The sequence below is a fragment of the Scyliorhinus torazame genome, chromosome 4, assembly GCF_047496885.1.
Source record: "Scyliorhinus torazame isolate Kashiwa2021f chromosome 4, sScyTor2.1, whole genome shotgun sequence".
NCBI classification, from domain to species: Eukaryota; Metazoa; Chordata; class Chondrichthyes; order Carcharhiniformes; family Scyliorhinidae; genus Scyliorhinus; species Scyliorhinus torazame.
Window position 1 is genome coordinate 165598643 of NC_092710.1, and position 20879 is coordinate 165619521.

A 20879-nucleotide genomic window follows, 5' to 3' on the forward strand; every position below is an offset into this window, starting at 1 on the left:
CTGCCTCTTCCGTAGTTGGACTATCTATTTATTGCATCAAGATTTGATCAGTAACCATCAAGCCCCATGAGTGAGCAACAATATTGAAAATTTATTACCACTGGCAACTTCAACTAATCCACCTGGCAAACAAAATCACTGGCTCCGTTATACAAATCAAATAATCTGCACATCTTTGGACTGTAGGGGAAATCCACCCAGCGAGTGTACATACTCCAGTCACCCAAGGTCGAAATTGAACCCAGGTCCTTGGTGCTGTGAAGCAACAATGCGAACCATTGTGCCAACTTGTTAGTATATATGATGCAAGGTAACCATGTTGAGACTATTCACTATCAACAGTCTTATGTCTAATCTAAAAGTTGACACCAAACCCAATAGACAATTTTTAGCCTGTGCAGTCTTGTTAATCTGGCTCACTCTCTTGATGCTCACTCAGGTGGGCACGGTCTGATTTGTGTTGGGAGTGTGAGAATGCAGAGACTGCAAGTGAGACAGGTACACTGGGGTGACAATCTTTGTCACAAGTAGGCTTACGTTAACATTGTAAAACACCCCTAGTCGCCACATTCCAGCACCTGTTCAGGTACACGGAGGGAGAATTCAAAATGTCCAAATTACCCAGTCTTTTGGAATTTGTGGGGGAAATTGGAGCACCCAGCGGCAACCCACGCAGACATGGGGAGAACGTGCAGACTCCACCCAGATAGCGACTCAAGCTGGGAATCGAAACTGGGACCCTGGTGCTGTGAAGCCATAGTGCTAACCACTATACTACCATGCTTCAATGCCAGGGACCCAGGTGCAATTCCGGCCTTTGGTGAGCATATGAAGTTTGCACATTCTCCCCATGTCATTCCCAATTCAAAAGCTTTGCTACCCACACCAGCTATCACATTGCAGCACAATGAGATTTGAGTATGTTGCCAAAAGTGGAAAGGTGGGATAGGTTGCATGTGGAAGAGAAGGATTAGGAGAGATTTAAAGTTAGTGGTAGGAATAGTGGAGAGGTGAGAACATTATTTCACTAAGTGTTTGGAACTTAGGCCGAAAGGATGAGGCAGAAATCCTCAAACAGTTGGATATGCACTGCAGGTCACCCACAGGTCTACAGTTAAAGATCTGGAAGGCAGAATTAGACTGCATAATATGTTTTGAACGTCATGAACACAAATTGCTGCAATTCATTCTAGTCTATAGTGGCAAATTGTCACATTTCGATGGACATGCCGGCCAGCATTTGTTACTCAAAGATATTTATGATGTGGAGATGCCGGCGTTGGACTGGGCTGAGCACAGTAAGAAGTCTTACAACACCAGGTTAAGGTCCAACAGGTTTGTTTCAAACACTAGCTTTTGGAGCACATTCACCTGAGGAAGCAGTGCTCCGAAAGCTAGTGTTTGAAACAAACCTGTTGGACTTTAACCTGGTGTTGTAAGACTTCTTACTGTGCTCAAAGATATGACAGCAAATATTCCCCCCCCCCCCTCGAGAACCATATGGGTTTTTACAATCATAGCTAATCTCAGTAATCTGCATGAAACTTTCATTTCCAGACTTTTAAAATCTATTGCTCGACTTGGGATTCCATGGTGGGGTTTGAACCCATTTCCTCTCCCAAGTTAACAAGGGTCTCTGCATTACTAGGCCAGTGAATATTGTCATCTCTGCCTTGAATCCCTTATGCCAAGGAAAGAAAATTCAAAGGGCTGTCGAACACACTTGACCCATGCATTGCCGTTTGCTTGAGGCAGTTTCACCTTTTTCCTATACATAACCGGTGGTATTTATACATACAACACAAGGACGGATTTCATGCAGGTAGCGTAGTGGTTAGCACCGCTGCCTCACAGCACCAAGGTTCGATCCCGGCCCTGGGTCACTGTCCGTATGGAGTTTGCACATTCTCCCTGTTTTTGCGTGGGTTTCACCCCCACAACCCAAAGATGTGCAGGGTAGGCGGATTGGTCATGCTAAATTGCCCAATTGGAAAAAATGAATTGGGTACTTTTTTTTTTTAAACAAAGGATGGAATTCATAAGCAAACCTGACTTACACGCTGTTGAGAATTACTAAATACACTTGATTTATCATGTAGCCTCATAACCATGGTATCTTACTGTGTACCTACACTTACACTTCAGGTGAAATATATTTCAGCTTACTAGAACTTTACTCATGTTATCACCATGAAGGCCTCACCACCTATAATGGCAGGGCTGAAGGAAAAGAGATGGGAGGGAAAAAAACATTCAGTAGCTATTACTTGCAAGTCACAAGCAATCATCCTGTTGCTTTTAGTGTTGTTAATCTCCCTTCATTCTTGATAGTTGTTAACAGCAGAGCACTAAACTCAAGACGTCCTAGCTAAAAAAAACACACAGCCTTCTGCAGAGATTGATTTTTTAACTGTTCATGCTTCTCATCAGTAGTCACTGCCAAAGAAATTCAAACTGAAAAAAATGAATTTGACCCAATGCTCAAAATCAGCACTACATAATGTACTAAATAAAAATTTTAATCACAAAAGGAAAACATGTTTAGAAATCATTAAGAACTTTTGACATCATTGACAACTAAGTAGAAAAAGGTTTGTATGGTGGTGACAGAAAAACTTGTACATAACTAGAAAAACAAATTACTTCATAGCCTGGTCTTCGATATCAAATAGGTCATCGTGAAAATGGAGAATACAAGTGACCAGTAATTTGGTCTCCATTACATTAATTATTGCACATCAGATTAAGATACAAGATAAGGCAACTTAACATAAAAAACACACAAGAAATGGAAGCAGAGGCAGACCATATGGTCAACTTTTAAAATTTAATGAGCCCTCACAAAAATGTCTGCATAAACAAGTTTTTATTTGTCATTTCAATTGAACACATTTTTAAACAGGTTGCAGTGTACATAGAAGTATTTTGATGACTACTACTTTTGGAAACATCCTGTTTGGTTCTAGGACAGTTATAGTTGACTTACATTACAATCCATAATTCAGTTTGAGAGAGGACTTTTTCCAGGAACCATGGGTGATTACATTTTTGGCTGTAACATACATACAGAAACAATTCTAAGGCATTGGCATTCTTGCATACTGATCAGTTTTCAGCAAGATTCACTACAATGTTTGCTTAATAGGTTTATCAAATTTTTACAAATTCAAAGTATCTGTTCAGTTCACCATTATAGATGAAACATGGTAATTTTCTAACTGACTGGTACCAGCAGTAATCTTTAGATTCAAATTCTATCTAACAGGCCACATACCTGTTAATAATTCTTTCTACTGCATCCCCCACCCCACCCATCCCACAATGATATTTAGGCATTTTCATGGACTAAGAAAAGACTGGGGTTTGCTAAGTCAATTGAATGCAAGTTTGAATTCTAAACTTAAAACCACCCTTAGACTGAAATACCACAACATCCCAAAATTAAAAAAAAAAATGATTGTATCTCTCTCTTCTAGGCACCTGACCAATCATAAACATACTAGAGTAGTTTCTGTATTTTAGAGCTTGGGGATTGATTCCAGAGACAAAGCATTCTTTTTAAAATCAGTTGGACAATGCAAGGGGATAAATGAAATGTTCACTTTCCAGTATTTGTAGTCATAGTATTTTAACAAAAATCTTCAGGAGCAGGAATAATCAGTATGTCTTTATAAATCCTCCTTAACCTCTGATGACACTACTGGAGGGAATCCACTGATTCTGCAGTAGATGTGCCTTCTACAGTGATGCAGCTATTGGTTTCTACATTTATGTTTGACAAATTTTCAAATTTGTTTAATTTTTCTGATGCCGAAAGTGCAGCAAAAGACATCAGTTGGTGGTGTTTTGGATTTTGAACCATTAAATGGTTAAGAAATGCAACTTCTGATTTGGTAGAAGGTAGCAAACCATCAGAAACCTTGATACTAGCACCATGGATCAATTGTTCTTTATCTAATGCAACACTATCAACAGCCTTTTTTGCCACGTGTGAATGCAGCATCTGCCCATCTTCGTTCTCACAGTGAACTTCAGAACCAACGATTTCTTTCAGGGAGACATCAGTACTGAGATTTGGATAGTTTGACCCACTGCTCTGGTGTTCATTTTCGTTTCGAACTTCCACACAATTTATATCATAATTAGCCTGAAGTTTCAATAAAGGTGATCCTAGTAAAAGAAAAAATATAAACAGCACATGGTATTGGAAAGAGAGCTTTGCTTTTCTATACAAGACCCAGGATGCATGCACAGCCACAGAGCTGTGAAAAAGTTATGACACCAATAAAGACCAAACTCTGAAATGGATAACAATACAGCTTTCTTGGTGAAATCCCAGTTTGAATTGTTCAACCCTCTGCCCCCAAATTACTCAAGTACAACCAGGCAAGCTAAAAGCATGCTGGACAAGTCAAATATATAGAGTAATAAATTTAGCAACCAACCATATTCAAAATACAATGATAAATAATGCTCTAAAACCTAGTTACAGTTCCAAGTTTGTAGTGAAATGTATATTTAGATTACTAGCAGACCCAATTCCCACAATTAGGTCAACTTAAATCTTCAATGTAGCTTTGCACTCTGTAGTGACTTATGGCCTGAAGGAAGTTACAATGTAGTAATATAGCAATGATATATATTATGGTATTTTAATATGGTGGCTTATGATACTACACCACATCAAAGTCTGGGAGATTACTTACACCCTGCAGTTACCTGAACAGTGGTGACAACTTGGAAGGGTCAGTTGAGAGAACAGGTTGTGTGTTTACTGAGAAAAGGCAAAGTTAACAGCACAGAAGAACCTGTAGTTAAGCTTGCAATAGAAGTTTCTAACATATTTAATCAAATCTCAAAATAAGGCTTTACTTAATCTTACCTAACAGGCCAGAATGCAGAAAGCGTTTTGGGAACCATGAAGATGATTCCCGATTACTGCTTCTGCTCTGCATTCAAAATAAAATGAAAGCCTGCAGGGAGGCAGGAAAAAATAAAGCTGCTGCTCGAGACTGAGACAGCCAATCTCAATCCAATAAAGTAGAGACCAAAGTAGGGCAAAGGAGCACTTAAGGTGTTTAAATTGGGATTAATTCACGTGGCGCATTTGTTATTTCATACAGACAAAAAAGGTAGCCATCCAATAGGAACAAAAGTAATTTTCTATGCATATAGCTCCTCCACTCTTCCCTTCTTTGCTCAGGCAGATCCAGGCTGAGTGGGCTTGGCTGGGCTATGGATTGCATATCCACAGTGAGGTACATTTCAGGCCCTGAAAATGTGAACAAGAGACTACTGCTGCAATTATGATTGGCATGGTTCTATTTGTGTGATCTCTTCTAAAACTGTGTTCAAGTCATATCAATTTTAAACTAATTTTGATGTTTCTTCATACTGCAAATAAGCCATTTGTTAGGATAACCTCAGTTATCAGTAACTGCCTCCTCATTTGTGTTGAACTGTCCAGTGCAAATAGTTAGAAAAAGCAAGTCTCCATTCCAGTGCTACCAATCTTTCTCTTAAAACGCAATGCAGCCTTTATCTTGACACTACGCATACAGGTAGGGTACCAGACAGAGGAGTTAGGATATTAGTTTAAAGTAAAGCTAAATTCCCACTTAAGTGGAATAGCCATTAATCTTTATTATACATTATTAAATTATACAAGTTTTGATAGGAAATAAATGACTTTTATAACTTTCCCGTATACCCACCTCATATATTCATTATACTGGTTTATTTCCTTTCAAATCTCGACTCACCAAGTGTTTGTTCAAGTGTGCCTTTGGAGAAATTGAAGAAATACATGTGCAAAAGACACAAATATCTGGTCCAAATCACAAAACAGTGCATCTGGCTTTATTGCATAAGAGTAAACACTGAAAAGCAAACAATTCGTCCATCGGGACCATTTTTTCGAATGCACCTTTACATTTCCTCTGCAAGCAATTGTGTAAGTGGATAGTTGAAAGTTGGAGTAATTTCAAAGGGAAAACTTCCAACAATAAAATTCCAGGGCATCAATTCAGCTCATTTATATCTTTCCAAGTCACAACCGAATTGCAGCTTCTTTCCCGAAGAGTGCTTAATCTATGTCGCCATCACCCTACAACCATCAACATTTTCTTAGTGACGCATTATGTAAAAAAGAACAAATGGAAGCTACAAACAAAATGTCACTTCCTTCCCAAGGGTGCTGCCTGATTGGAATCTATATAACTCGAGAGTGGGGGTCATTCAAGAACTGTAAAACCCTTGGCCCGGGTTAGCTTAAAAAAAAAACCTGTAAAATAACCCCTAGTTCTATCCAGGAAGTAAATCTCAGTACAACTATCAGATACAATTTAATTTCCAGTTCCTTTTTCCTGAAACTACCTCCCTAACAGCACTGTGACCGGTGTCCTGAGCTGTATTGTTATCCATTTCAGAGTTTGTGGTCTTTATTGTGAGTGTACCTACACCTCAGGGACTGCAGTGGTTCAAGACGACTACTCACTTCTGAAGGGCAACTAGAGATGGGCGATAAATGCTGGCCTAATCATCGGTACCCATATCCCGTAAAAATGTATTTTAAAAAAACAGAATTAAAGAAAAATAACATGACTAATTTTCTGGTAAACTGCCAGTTTAAAAAAGCAATTTGAAACTATAGTAGAATACAGTGAGGTTTACCAGTTAGGACTTTAATTTTGTACAGAACTAGTCCACTAAAAACGCCAATAATTTATGGCTATAACTGCTAAATGACATTAGCCTTCATACAGCTGGTCCACATTACCTTTTGATTGTGGAAATACAACACTTGCTCGACACCTGAACCAGCTGTTTGTTTTTGCATGTGCATTTATAATATAATAATAATCTTTATTGTCACAAGTAGGCTTACATTAACATTGCAATGAAGTTACTGTGAAAAATTCCAAGTGGCCACATTCCGCGCCTGTTTGGGTTCACCGAGGTAGAATTCAGAATGTCCAAATTATCCAACAGCACATCTTTCGGGACATGTGGGAGCAAACCGGAGCACCCAGAGGAAACCCACGCAGACACAGGGAGAACGTGCAGACTCCGCACAGACAGTGACCCAAGCCGGAATCAAAACTGGGACCCTGGCACTGTGACGCAATAATGCTAACCACTGTGCTATCGTGCCGCCCAACTTTTCAATCGGTGGACAGTTAAAACAAGGAGAGTAAGTTGCTTTACTCCACAGTAATATGAACATACAGACCATAGTTACAACTTTGTAACTATGGATTGGTACAACTTGCAGAAATGGACAAAGTGGATCCAACGAGCACAATTTCCCATGTCACGTATAGGATTACAACACAAGATCATCAGGGCGTGAAGTAAAAAGGAAATTAAGATACCAAAGAGCAGCAAGTACATGAAAGGATTATTTTCACCGTGAAAAAAAATCCGACGAATTTCAAGAAGTAAATATATTTTATCACTGAATGTCGGAGCGGCACGGTGGCAGTGGTCAGCACTACTACCTCACAGCACCAGGCACTCGGGTTCAATTCCGGCCTTGGGCGACTGTGTGAAGTTTGCACTCTCCCTGTGTCTACATGGATTTTCTCCGGGTGCTCCGGTTTCCTCCCACAGTCCAAAGATGTGCAGGTCAATGTGCAGGTCAGTTTGATTAGCCATTCTAAATTGCCCCTTAGTGTCCAATGGTTGGGTCGGTTTGCAGGGATAGGGCAGGTGGACTTTGGTAGAATGCTCTTTTGGAAGCTCAGGGCAGGCTCAATAGACCGAATGGCCTCCTTCTACACCATGAATCTCTACAGTGCAGAAGGCTATTCGTCCCATTGAGTCTGAGCCAACCTCCAAGAGCACCCTTCCCAGGCCCATTGCCCTATTCCCACCTAATCTGCACATCCTTTGACACTTGGGGGCAATTTAACATGGCCAATCCACCTAACCATCCCGTGATAAACTCAAGCACAATGTGGGAAATTAGGGACACTATTATTACTCCCAGCTTCCCTGGTGACCACACGTGCGTGCGTCCAAATGCAGCTTCTAGTTAACCGGATTTCAGAGCTGTGGGTGAACTCACTGTGAGGCATCCAGAATGTTGAGGAAGTCGTAGATAGCACGTTTAAAGAGGTGGTCACACTGCAGGTTAGAATTACACAGGCAGAAAGGGAATGGGTCCAAGAACAGTAAAAGGCTCAAGAAGGCAGTGCAGCAGTCCCGTGGTCACCCCCCTCTCAAACCAATATACCCCTTTGGATACTGTTGGGGGGGGGGGGGGGAGAGGAGGAAGATGGCCTCAGGGGAACAGCAGCAGCCAAATCCACAGCACGATAGGTGGCTCTGCTGCTCAGATGGTGGGAGAAAACCAAGTGACAGGGCTATAGCGATAGTGGATTTAATAGTTAGGGGCATAGACAGACGTTTCTGTAGCCGCAAACATGAATCAAGGATGGCATGTTGCCTCCCTGGTGCCAGGTCTGGGATATCACTGAGCAGCTGCAGGGCATTCTGGGGAGGGAAGGTGAATAGCCAGTGGTCGTGGTACACATTGGTACCAACAACATAGGTAAACTAAAGGATGATGACCTGCAAGCCAAGTACAGGAAGTTAGAAGGTAAACAAAAATGGAGGATCTCAAATGCAGTAATCTCAGGATTACCCCCAGTTCCACGCACTAGGAAGAGCAGGAATAGGAGGATATATTGGATGAACGTGTGGCTGGAGAGATGGTGTAGCCAGGACGGATTCAGATTGTTGAGGCATATTCGGACCGATTCTGGGGAGGTGGAACCTGTACAAAGGGACGGGCTTCACCCAGGCAGAGCTGGGACCAATATCCTCACGGGGGCTTTTGCTAGTTCTGATGGGGAGTATTTAAACTAGTGTGGCAAGGGGGTGGGATCCCAGGAGTAGGATCAGATAGGCCAAACTCAGATCAGTAAAATGGAGGTAGAACTTTAGCTGGTACTGTAGAAGATGCAACGATAGACTTGGAATTACAGGAGAAGCAACATTTTAGTGTCCAGCAAGGGAAAATGGTGGGGTTAAACTGTTTGTACTTCAATGCAAGGAGTATTACAAACAAGGTAGACAGGTTAAGAGCACATATAGACACAGGACAGCAGGATGTCATTGCTATGATGGAAACCTGGCTAAAGGAGGCAAATTGGCAGCTCAATATCCTTGGATATAGAGTTTTCAGGCAGGACAGAGGGAGAGATAAAAAAAAAAAGGTGGAGTAGCACTAATGGTTAAGGAATCCATTCCAGTTGTGAGAAGGGATGATATACTAAAGGGGTCAGAAGTGAAGAGTTATGGGTTGAACTTACATATACGGTTGAACAGTCACACCACTGGGAGTATATTATAGACCCCCAAATTGTGAAATGGAGATAGAAAATTTGACTGAACTGAGGAAGTGACAAGGGTTGATGAAGGTAGTGCAAGGGATATGGTGATGGTGTACATGGATTTTAGCAAGCGTTTGACAAAGTCCAACATAGCAGATTGGTCAAGAAAGTGAAAGCCCATGGGATACAGAGCAACGTGGCAAACTGGATAAAAAGTTGGCTTAGTACAAGAAACAAAGGATAATGGTCGATGGCTGCCCTTGCAATTGGAAAGTTGTTTCAAGTGGTTTTCCACAGGGCTGGGTATTGGGACCCTTGCTGTTTGTGTTATATATTAATGATTTGGACATGAACGTGGAGAACGATTGGAAAATTTGCAGATGAAAAAATTATTGGCCGAGTGGTGGACAGTGTAGAAGACAGTCATAATCTTCAAAACAATATTTGGGCGATAAAGTGGCAGATGGAATTTAACAAAGTGTGAGGTCATGCATTTAGAGGGGTCAAACAATTTTAGGGAGTACAAAATAAATGGGAATATACTAAGAAGGGTAGATGAAGTGAGAGACCTTGGCGTACAGGTACACAGGTCCCTAAAGGCAGCAGTTGTTAAGAAAGCATATGGAATGCTCTACTTCATTGGCAGAGGGATAGTAAGGATATGTTAGAATTGTATAAAACACCGGTGAGACCACAACTGGAATACTGTGTGCAGTTCTGGTCGCCACATTACAGGAAGGACTGATGTGGAGATGCCGGCGTTGGACTGGGGTGAGCACAGTAAGAAGTCTTACAACACCAGGTTAAAGTCCAACAGGTTTCTTTCGATATCACTAGCTTTCGGAGCGCTGCTCCTTCCTCAGGTGAATGAAGAGGTATATATAGACAATTCAAAGATGCCAGACAATGCTTGGAATGCGAGCATTAGCAGGTGATTAAATCTTTACAAATCCAGAGTTGGGGTAACCCCAGGTTAAAGAGGTGTGAATTGTGTCAAGCCAGGACAGTTGGTAGGATTTTGCAGGCCAGATGGTGGGGGATGAATGTAATGAGACATGAATCCCAGGTCCCGGTTGAGGCCGCACTCGTGTGCGGAACTTGGCTACATGTTTCTGCTCGGCGATTCTGCGTTGTTGCGCGTCCTGAAGGCTGCCTTGGAGAACGCTTACCCAGAGATCAGAGGCTGAATGCCCTTGACTGCTGAAGTGTTCACCGACTGGAAGGGAACATTTCCTGCCTGGTGATTGTCGCTCGATGTCCATTCATTCGTTGTCGCAGCATCTGCATGGTCTCCCCAATGTACCACGCTTCGGGACATCCTTTCCTGCAGCGTATGAGGTAGGCAACGTTGGCCGAGTCGCACAAGTATGTACCGCGTACCTGGTGGGTGGTGTTCTCCCGTGTAATGGTGGTATCCATGTCGATGATCTGGCACGTCTTGCAGAGATTGCCATGGCAGGGTTGTGTGGTGTCGTGGTCACTGTTCTGAAGGCTGAGTAGTTTGCTGCAAACAGTGGCTTGTTTGAGGTTGCGCGGTTGTTTGAAGGCAAGTAGTGGGGGTGTGGGGATGACCTTGGCATGGGGGATGCTGGTGTAGTGCCGAGACGTCCATTGTGACAAGGAATGTTCCTGGTTCAACTGGTCCGTGGGTGTTGAGTTCCCCCATGACGCCGGCATTGCTGCAACAGCCTCAGTACTCAACACCGACAACTGCCAATCTCCAGACGCAGTTCTGCAACTCATCCGCTTCATTCTGGATCACAACGTCTTCACCTTCGACAACAAGTTCTTCATTCAGACGCACGGAACAGCCATGGGGACCAAATTCGCACCCCAATACGCCAACATTTTCATGCACAAGTTTGAACAAGACTTACTCACCGCACAGGACCTTCAACCGACGGTATACACCAGATACATCGATGACATTTTTTTCCTTTGGACCCACAGCGAAGAATTACTGAAACGACTACACGAGGACATCAATAAGTTCCATCCAACCATCAGACTCACCATGGACTACTCTCCAAAATCAGTTGCATTCTTGGACACACATCTCCATCAAGGACGGTCACCTCAGCACTTCGCTTTACCGCAAGCCCACGGATAACCTCACGATGTTCCACTTCTCCAGCTTCCACCCTAAACACATTAAAGAAGCCATCCCCTATGGACAAGCGCTCCGTATACACAATCTGCTCAGACAAGGAGGCGCGTAACAGACATCTACAGACGTTGAAAGATGCCCTCGTACGAACGGGATATGGCGCTCGACTCATCGATCGACAGTTCCAACGCGCCACAGCAAAAAACCGCACCGACCTCCTCAGAAGGAAAACATGGGACATAACCGACAGAATACCCTTAGTCGTCCAGTACTTTCCCGGAGCGGAGAAACTACGACATCTTCTTCACAGCCTTCAACACGTCATCGATGAAGATGAACATCTTGCCACGGTCATCCCCACTTCTCGCCTTCAAACAACCGCGCAACCTCAAACAAACCATTGTTTTCAGCAAACTACCCAGCCTTCAGAACAGTGACCACGACACCACACAACCCTGCCATGGCAATCTCTGCAAGACGTGCCAGATCGACATGGATACCAGCATTACACGCGAGAACACTACCCATCAGGTATGCGGTACATACTCGTGCGACTCGGCCAACATTGCCTACCTCATACGCTGCAGGAAAGGATGTCCCGAAGCGTGGTACATTGGGGAGACCATGCAGATGCTGCGACAACGAATGAACGGACATCGTGCGACAATCACCAGGCAGGAATGTTCCCTTCCAGTCAGGGAACACTTCAGCAGTCAAGGGCATTCAGCATCTGATCTCCGGGTAAGCGTTCTCCAAGGCAGCCTTCAGGACGTGCGACAACGCAGAATCGCCGAGCATAAACTTAAAGCCAAGTTCCGCACACGAGTGCGGCCTCAACCGGGACCTGGGATTCATGTCACATTACATTCATCCCCCACCATCTGGCCTGCGAAATCCTACCAACTGTCCTGGCTTGACGGGCAGCACGGTAGCATTGTGGCTAGCACAATTGCTTCACCGCTCCAGGGTCCCAGGTTCGATTCCGGCTTGGGTCACCGTCTGTGCAGAGTCTGCACATCCTCCCAGTGTGTGCGTGGGTTTCCTCCGGGTGCTCCGGTTTCCTCCCACAGTCCAAAGATGTGCAGGTTAGGTGGATTGGCCATGATAAATTGCCCTTGGTGTCCAAAATTGCCCTTAGTGTTGGGTGGGGTTACTGGGTTATGGGGATAGGGTGGAGGTGTCTACCTTGGGTAGGGTGCTCTTTCCAAGGGCCGGTGCAGACTTGATGGGCCGAATGGCCTCCTTCTGCACTGTAAATTCTATGATAATCTATGACACAATTCACACCTCTTTAACCTGGGGTTACCCCATCTCTGGATCTGTAAAGATTTAATCACCTGCTAATGCTAGCATTCCAAGCATTGTCTGGCATCTTTGAATCTGTCTATATATATATGTTTCTGGAACATACCTCTTCATTCACCTGAGGAAGGAGCAGCGCTCCGAAAGCTAGTGATATTGAAACAAACCTGTTGGGACTTTAACCTGGTGTTGTAAGACTTGTTACTGTACAGGAAGGACGTTATTGCTCTGGAGAAAGTGCAGAGGAAGTTTAGAAGAATGTTGCCAGAGCTAGAGAAGTGTGGCTTGGAGAGATTGGGATTATTTTCCTTGGAACAAAGAAAGCAGAGGGGTGACTTACCTGAGGTGTACACCATTCGGAGGGGAAGAGATAGTGTGGACAGGATAAAATTGTTCCCCTGGTGGAGAATTCTAGAACCAGGGGACATGGCATTCAAGATATGTGGAAGAAGGTGTAGAGGGGACATGAGGAAACACTTTTGTGCAGAAGGTAGTGGAAGTCTTGAATTCGCTGCCCAAGATGGTGGTGGTGGTCCTAAACACTTTTTAAAAGGTACCTGGATCTGCACCTTAAGAACGCTAAGCTACAGGCTATGGAATTGGTGCAGGAAGGTGGGATTAGAAAGGGCACCTGGGTGCCCTTGGGTTGAATGGCCTCCTTCTGCGCTGTAAATTTTCAACGATTCTACTTTGGACTGTGGAGGAAGTCGGAGCACCCGGAGGAAACCCACGCAGACATAGGGAGAACGTGTAAATTCCACAGTCACCCAAGACCAGAATTGAATCCATGTCCCCAGGGCTGTGAGGCAACAGTGCTAACCACTGTGCTCCCTTGGGTGACCTCCTTGAAACATACAGGACTGTAAAAGGTTTGTCAGGCTAAATACAGAGGGCGTTTCCCCTGGCGGGGAAACAAACATATTGACATAAGAAATAGGAGCAGGAGTAGGCCATTTACCCAGAGAGCCGATGCCATAATTTGATTTTGGAGATCTCAGGAAATTAAGGGATATGGAGAGCAGGTGGAAAAAAAATGATTCGAGGAAGATCAGCCCCGATCATCATACTCAATGATGGCGCAAGCTCAGAGTCATATGGTTTACATCTACTTATGTTGCTGCTATGTTGTTATGTTCTTAACTAGGATTCAGAGTTACTATAAAACGTAGCAAGAATAGGTGGACTAGATGGACCACACGTTTTCTCCTGCCTGTACTGGTCCTACTTGACTTAAGACCAGTTTGTTTCGGCAAATCTTCCAACATTTTCACCTTCTATCTCTCAGCCCGTTTTTTTTTCTTTTTTAATTTCTTTTAATAAATTTAGAGTACCCAATTCATTTTTCCAATAAAGGGGCAATTTAGCATGGCCAATTCACCTACCCTGCATATCTTTGGGTTGTGGGGGTGAAACCCACGCAAACAAGGGAAGAATGTGCAAACACCCCACGGACAGTGGTCCAGAGCCGGGATCGAACCTGGGACCTCGGAGCCGTGAGGCAGCAGTGCTAATCACTGCACCACCGTGCTGCCCAACACTGCCCGTTTTATTAAAATACTGACCACCCTTTCAGTCTCCAAAACACTCTTGAACCTGGACAGAATTTTTTATGGTCTTTTCTTTTCAGGATCATGGGCTGAAATCTACCTGGATGACATAGGTCTTAATAATGAGTCCCATATAATGCTCAAAAGGATAAGAAATTTGAATCCATAGGTACGAATGTACTCAATAATCTCTCACCAGGTCACCTAACTAAATGTGTTATGATTCACAATCGAACATGAACTAAAGTATCCTTCAACAAGGCAGTTTTGAAAAAATCACATTTTTGCAGAAAATGGTTCCGGTATCCAGAAACCTCAAGTTTGTATTACAGGATCCTCAACTGCAGAAAGATTTTGGTGCAGTATTAAAATGTAAAATGAAATTTTGTTCACATTAGAATTTTCAAAAGCAGTTGTGTTGCAGAGTGAGAACTACATCTAAATGATTTAATGAAATGGTGCTTCTCCTAAACCTCAAACTGAGACAGAGACTCCTGTGAACTTCTGTACCTATCTTAGGATAGATTATTCATTTTAGAAAGGAAAGGGAGGGCAGTTTATTTAACTTTTCCTTAGGAAGGAATTAGGAAAGTATCAGAGGTTACACTCTTGGCTCCTACCCAATTAATTACAAACGGTTTTGCTCATTGAAGAACATCTGGCAAGAGATGCAAGAATTATTACTCTCCTTGTGAAAAAGTCGATCAAGTTCAGAGAAATCACTTGTCAGCAAGTTATATTTGTGAGGAGGCAATGTAGCATGCTATGTTATTCTCTGTTGGGAGAAATAAAGCTATAATTAATTCATTAAAATCATTATTTGTTCATGGACTGTATACATAAATCTGGGTTTATATTTGGCCTCACTGCACCAGACTCATCTGATTAGTGCTCTTTTTAAAGGGGAATGCATGGTGGTATACAGATCATGGTATCCAGTTCAGATAATTAAAAAGGTCTTTCATTGTTATGACCAAGGATTTTCTATTGCAAAACAAAGTATCAAATAATTTTAAAAGATACGGATCGGTTTAAAATAATGTGCATTTATAGAGCCTCATTCAAAATATTTCCAATGTACTTAACAGAGATGTAACCAGGAGAAAACAGGTGCTGAGCAAAAGACAATTAAAAAGGATCAGTAAAAGCTTGGTCGAATATTTTTTTTAGAAAACATTTTATTGAGGCATTTATAATTTTAACATTCTAAACAGGGTGGTCTGACACATGCAAAAAAAACCCACAATAACATATCCAACTTTCCCCCGCCCTAACTCCTAGCTATCCATATATTAGATTCCCTGCCCTTATTCTTCACTTCCTTGCCTCCCTTTACTGCCGCTCCCCCCCCCCACTGCTGACAGGCAGTTTTCCTTAAAGAAGTCTATGAACGGCTGCCACCTCCGAGTGAACTCCTGTATTGAATCCCTTAAGGCGAACTGAGAAACCCTACCATGTCACTGACCCACACCCCCGACCTTGGAGGCTCCGAGTCTCTCCATCCCAGCAAAATCCGTCTCCGGGCCACCAGGGAGGCAAAGCCAAAACGTCAGCCTCTCTCCCCCCCCCCGGACCTTGAGACATTCCAAATATTGCCAACAATGGACTCCCTCCATTCCAGGACCTCTGACATGACATCTGAGAATCCCTGCCAAAATCCCCTCAGCTTCAGACACGTCCAAAACAAATGTACATGATTTGCCGGATTCCTCCCACATCTGCCCTCCACCGCCTCAAAAACTCTACTCATCCGGGCCAGTCATATGAGCCCTGTGGACCACCTTGAACTGGACCAGGCTAAGCCTGGCACATGACTAGGATGTGTTGACTCTCCTCGGGGCCTTCTCCCATAGCCCAACTTCCAACTCCCCTCCCAACTTGTCCTCCCACTTCCTCTTCACCTCCCCGATTGGGACCCCTTCCCACTCCATCCATTCCTTATAGATTTCAGAGATTCTCCCCTCCCCAGTATATTTCCTCTCTCCCAGTGTATTCACGCTCAAGAAGGACCTTCCTTCACCTATGGGCTTTCCCAGCCCATAGAAAACCCGAGATCGCCGCGTACATCTTCCTAAAAAGTGCGCCGGGATGAAGATTGGAAGAGACTGAAACACAAACCGCAATCTCGGGAGGACTGTCATCTTCACAATCTGTACCACCCCCACCAATGACAGCGGGTGCATATCCCACCTATAGAATGTGTTTTTTTTTTTTTTTAAACTGAAACTAGTATATGTTGGTATTCCAAAGGATTTGGGTGTCCTTATAAACAAATCACAAGTATACAGCAAGCAATTATGTAGGCCAGTAAGAGCATACAAAATAGGAGCAGGAGTTGCCCATTTAGCCCTTCAAGCTCACTCTGGGATCAGGCTGATTTTTGACTTCAGCACCAAACATCAACCTACTTGTGACAATAAATATTATTAATTATTATTTCATATTTCCTCATGGGATAATCCCAGAATTGATTTAGTGAAGCTTTGTTCCACTCTGTATGGCACGTATATATTTCCTTAGGAAAGGGGACCAAAACTTATCACAATACTTCAGGTGTGGTCTCACCAAAGCTTTATTTAATTGCAGTAAGACACCTTTACTCTTATACTCAATCCTCTTGTAATAAAGGCCAATGTACCATTTCCCTTCTCAATTGCTTGCTGTACCTGTATGCTAGCTTTCAGTGACTCATGAACAAGGGCACCTAGGTCTCTTTGAATTCAATGCTTCCCACCACATTTTTCCACATCTGCCAAATCTGTTCCCACTTGCTAAATTCCCTCTACAAATTCCCTTGAAGCATCTTTGCACCCTCCTGATAACTCATGCTGTGCGAGTTGGTTTTTAGCCTTTATTGAAAGAAGGGTGAAGACCTCGGACTACAATTATACAGGGTTTTCATGAAACCATTTCATGAAAGATTATTACTTTGGAGATGGTGCAACATAAATTCACTAGAATAAATTAAATAACAGGTTAAATTCTTTACTAGACCAGTGTCATCTTGTTGGCTGGGTTAGGAATGGATGAACGAAGTTAACTAAAGGCTTTCTTTATGAGAGTTAATCTGAGCCCAACATTGAAGAAACATTACCGAAACGATCGATTTTACAGGAGCTACCTTAGCTCTACTCAATGTTTTGTCAATTCAGTCAAATCCAAATATAAAGGGTGGGATTCTCGGTTTCTGAGACGTGTTGAAGCCAACACAATTCGTGGACTTAGACAGAAAAACTGACACCATACCTAGACCGATTCCGCTACTATTAAAGGGCTAGCACCGGCGTGCGGAACACAATTGATTCCTGAAAAACGGTGCGGGATTTGCCAGGTTCTTGATTGACACTCAGGAGGCTGACATACACATTACAATCCCCCCACACACACTCATCCCAGCCAACATGACGACACTGGTTGTGCTGGAGCGCGCCCAAACAGCTGTTGGGTCGGCTGGGGCCAGAGGGCACCAAGTGGGGTGCCCTGTGGGGAAACCTATACGATCCGTGGCACTAAGTTTAACGGTGGGCTGTTAGCGGTGTGCGCACCTGCGCCAGTTGCAGCAATGGCGTTCCGTGCCCGTCCACCTTGACCCCACAGCCCACCTCCTGCTACTCCCCTCAGCCATTTTATCAGCACACTCTGGCGATGTTGGACACTTTCCGTACCCCCTCCCTCAGCAGCCGCCACGCCAGTTTCACAATTTTTAAATGCAAAAGTGAACCATGCCATCGGGAACTCGGCCCATTGGAGGCAGAGAATCGCGGAGCCCCGAAGAATACTGGGTCGGGCCCGCTAATAATACACAAACTGTGTCCACTGTAAATGTGTTCCAGAACGCATTGACTCCGCTGTCGAGATGCTGGAGCCGAATCGCCTTTCCCGATTTCAGCGTTGGCCAACGGATTCTTAGTTTCCACCCAGAATTCTTAGTTTCACACAATTCTACATCTACCTGTGAGACTCCAGTGTTCCTGCTTCATGCAGGTGGCAATAAGTGGTAATGTTGCTGTAGCATTTACTTAGATACTAAAATAACCCATTGCCTGTTAGTAATTTCCCCAAATTAATTATGCTCAGCCAAAAGTTAACTTGAGAGACAACTAGTTTTATTAATCTGTTTTTAAACATACTGATGCCCAACAAAACTTGCTGACTTCTGCATGTTAGTGGCAATTGATACGCTCAGACGAAATTCAGGTCTGTTGACATACCACATGGATTCTGCTAGCATACAATAGATCAGTCATGCTCGATAAAAGCATCCCATCTGGCAGTAAGGGCAAGTTACATCAGCATAGGTGAAGGAGTTGGAGAGAAGGAAATTCTCAATTGTACTGCTTCTCAAACTACATTTTAGGTTTTTAAAAAAATTATTTCACAGCATGTAGGCATCACTGGCTAGACCGATATTTTTGTTGCCCACTCGTAATTGACCTTGAGGTGGTGACTTGCTTTCTTTTCAGCAACAGTGAAGGAACTGTGATATAGTTCCAAGTCAGGATGGTGTGTGGCTTGGAGGGGAACTTACAATGTTCCCATGCATATGCTGCCCTTGACAAGAGATTGTGGGTTTCAACGGTGCTGTTGAAAAATTTCAACATAGATTTGATTTGCAGAACTGGGATATAGACCTGCTGTATGATATTACAGATTCAAACAGAAGCCACAAGGTCCCCAACAGCAACAGGATGACGATACTCTGCTGTTATCCAGTCTTCGAGATTTCAGTATTCCCAGAATAGTCAGTGGACAAGAAATAGAGTTGTATGCAGGCACCTAATTCAAATATCCACGGTAGAGATTTGAGCGGAGATTCAATGGTCAAGAATTCCAAACCTTTTCCAAGGTGGCAAAACTCTCCTGAAACATTGTTTAAACTGCCATGGAAGGGATAAACATTCAAGGGCTTTCACCATATCTACTGCGACAAAAGTCGCAATTGTAGATTACAAGCACCAACAGCAATTCATGTCAAAGCCACTTCAAAAACAGGACAGTCTTAACGTTAAACCTAGGTGCAATTTCTAAGTAAACCAGATTTCCTGAAGTTAAAAGATGCTGACAGGTCAGAAAAATCACAATGTGTAGAATTCATTGCTCCACCAATAGTTCTGGTTTCCATTTCATCCAGGTTTGTTTTCTCTCTCGTGCTTATACTGGAAGACAAATTAAACATGCCCTGGCCACAAAAACACAACAAATCCATCCTGGCAAATTACTGCCCCTTACTCTCCATCAGCAGCAAAGTGAAGAAGCGGTGATCAACAGTGCTACCAAGCGGCACTTATACAACAATAACCTGTTCACGAACACTCAAATTTGAGTTCCAGTAAGGCCACTAGGCTCTTGACCACATTACAGCCTTGGTCTAAACATCGATCAAGGGGTTGAACTCGAGGGGTGTTAGGGTGACTGCTTTCAATATCAAGGACATATTCGAACGAGTGTGCCATTAAAGCCTAGAAAAACTGATGTCAATAAAAATTAAAAGGAAAATTTTCCACTGGCTGGAGTCCTACCTAGCACAATGAAAGAAGATTGTGTTGTTGGAGGTCAATCATCTCATGCCCAGGGCATGGCTTCAACCATCTTCAGCTGCTTCATCAATGACTTTCCATCCACAAGATCAGAGATGTCCGCAGATGATTGCACAATATTCTACACCATTTATGACTAAATCAGATACTGAAGCAGTTCATTCTCATATACAGCAAGCCCTGCACAATCTTGGGCTGATAAGTGACAAATAAAATTTGTGCCACACAAGTGCCGAGTAATGACCACTTCCAATAGAAGATACCCACCTGTCCCTACTATTGACATCTGATGGTTACTACCGAACAGAAACTGAACTATACCAGCCAAGTAGAAATATAGAAGATATGAGAAGCACGTCATTCAGCCCTTCGACCTGCTCTACCATTCAATGATCATGGCTGATCCTTTACCCCAACACCATACTCCACACTTTCTCCATACCCCTCGACAATTTTAAGTCTAGAAATCTATCCTGTTCCTTCTTAAATATATTTAGACTTGGTCTCCACAGCCTTGTGTCAGAGAATTCCAGATTTATCACCCTCAGCTAAGCGGTTTCTCCTCAGCCCAGTCCTAAATGACCTACCCCGTAACATGTGACCCTTGTTCTAAACCTCCCCCCCCACCCATAGAAAACAACATCCCTGCATCCAGTCTGTCCAGCTGACAGAATTTCATACATTTCAATTAGATCCCCTCTCATGCTTCTAAATTCCAGTGAATACAGGCCCAGTTGACTAAGCTTTCCCTCATCCCGTCATTCCAGAAATCAACCTGATGAGCCTTTGCTGGACTTCCTCAATGGCAAGTATATCTTTTCTTAGATACGAGGTGGAGATGCCAGTGTTGGACTGGGGTGGGCACAGTAAGAAGTCTTACAGCACCAGGTTAAAGTTCAACAGGTTTGTTTTGAATCACTAGCTTTCATCAGGAGTCTTAAGATAAGGGGCGGGATTCTCCCATTCGGCAGCAGAGTGTCCACGCCGTCGGAAATGAGACGGCGTGAACGGGCCGCTGGGAGTACCGATTCTGGCCCCTACAGGCGCT

The 20879-nt window shown here is 43.4% G+C and overlaps 1 protein-coding gene across 4 annotated transcripts in view; it reads right to left on the reverse strand.

Annotated features, from left to right (window-relative positions):
* Positions 1-2808: 2808 nt before the first annotated feature.
* LOC140410578 (tudor domain-containing protein 6-like) overlaps positions 2809-20879 on the reverse strand; it is a 36874-nt gene continuing 18803 nt past the window's right edge. For 2 of the 4 annotated variants that reach the window (XM_072498850.1, XM_072498849.1), the window contains one exon: positions 2809-4170. In XM_072498850.1, coding sequence (XP_072354951.1) covers positions 3698-4170 — 473 coding nt within the window. In that variant the 3' untranslated portion in view covers positions 2809-3697. Of the gene's footprint in view, positions 4171-5714; positions 5784-20879 lie in introns of all 4 variants that reach the window. The other 2 variants (XM_072498851.1, XM_072498852.1) reach the window with 2 other exon arrangements.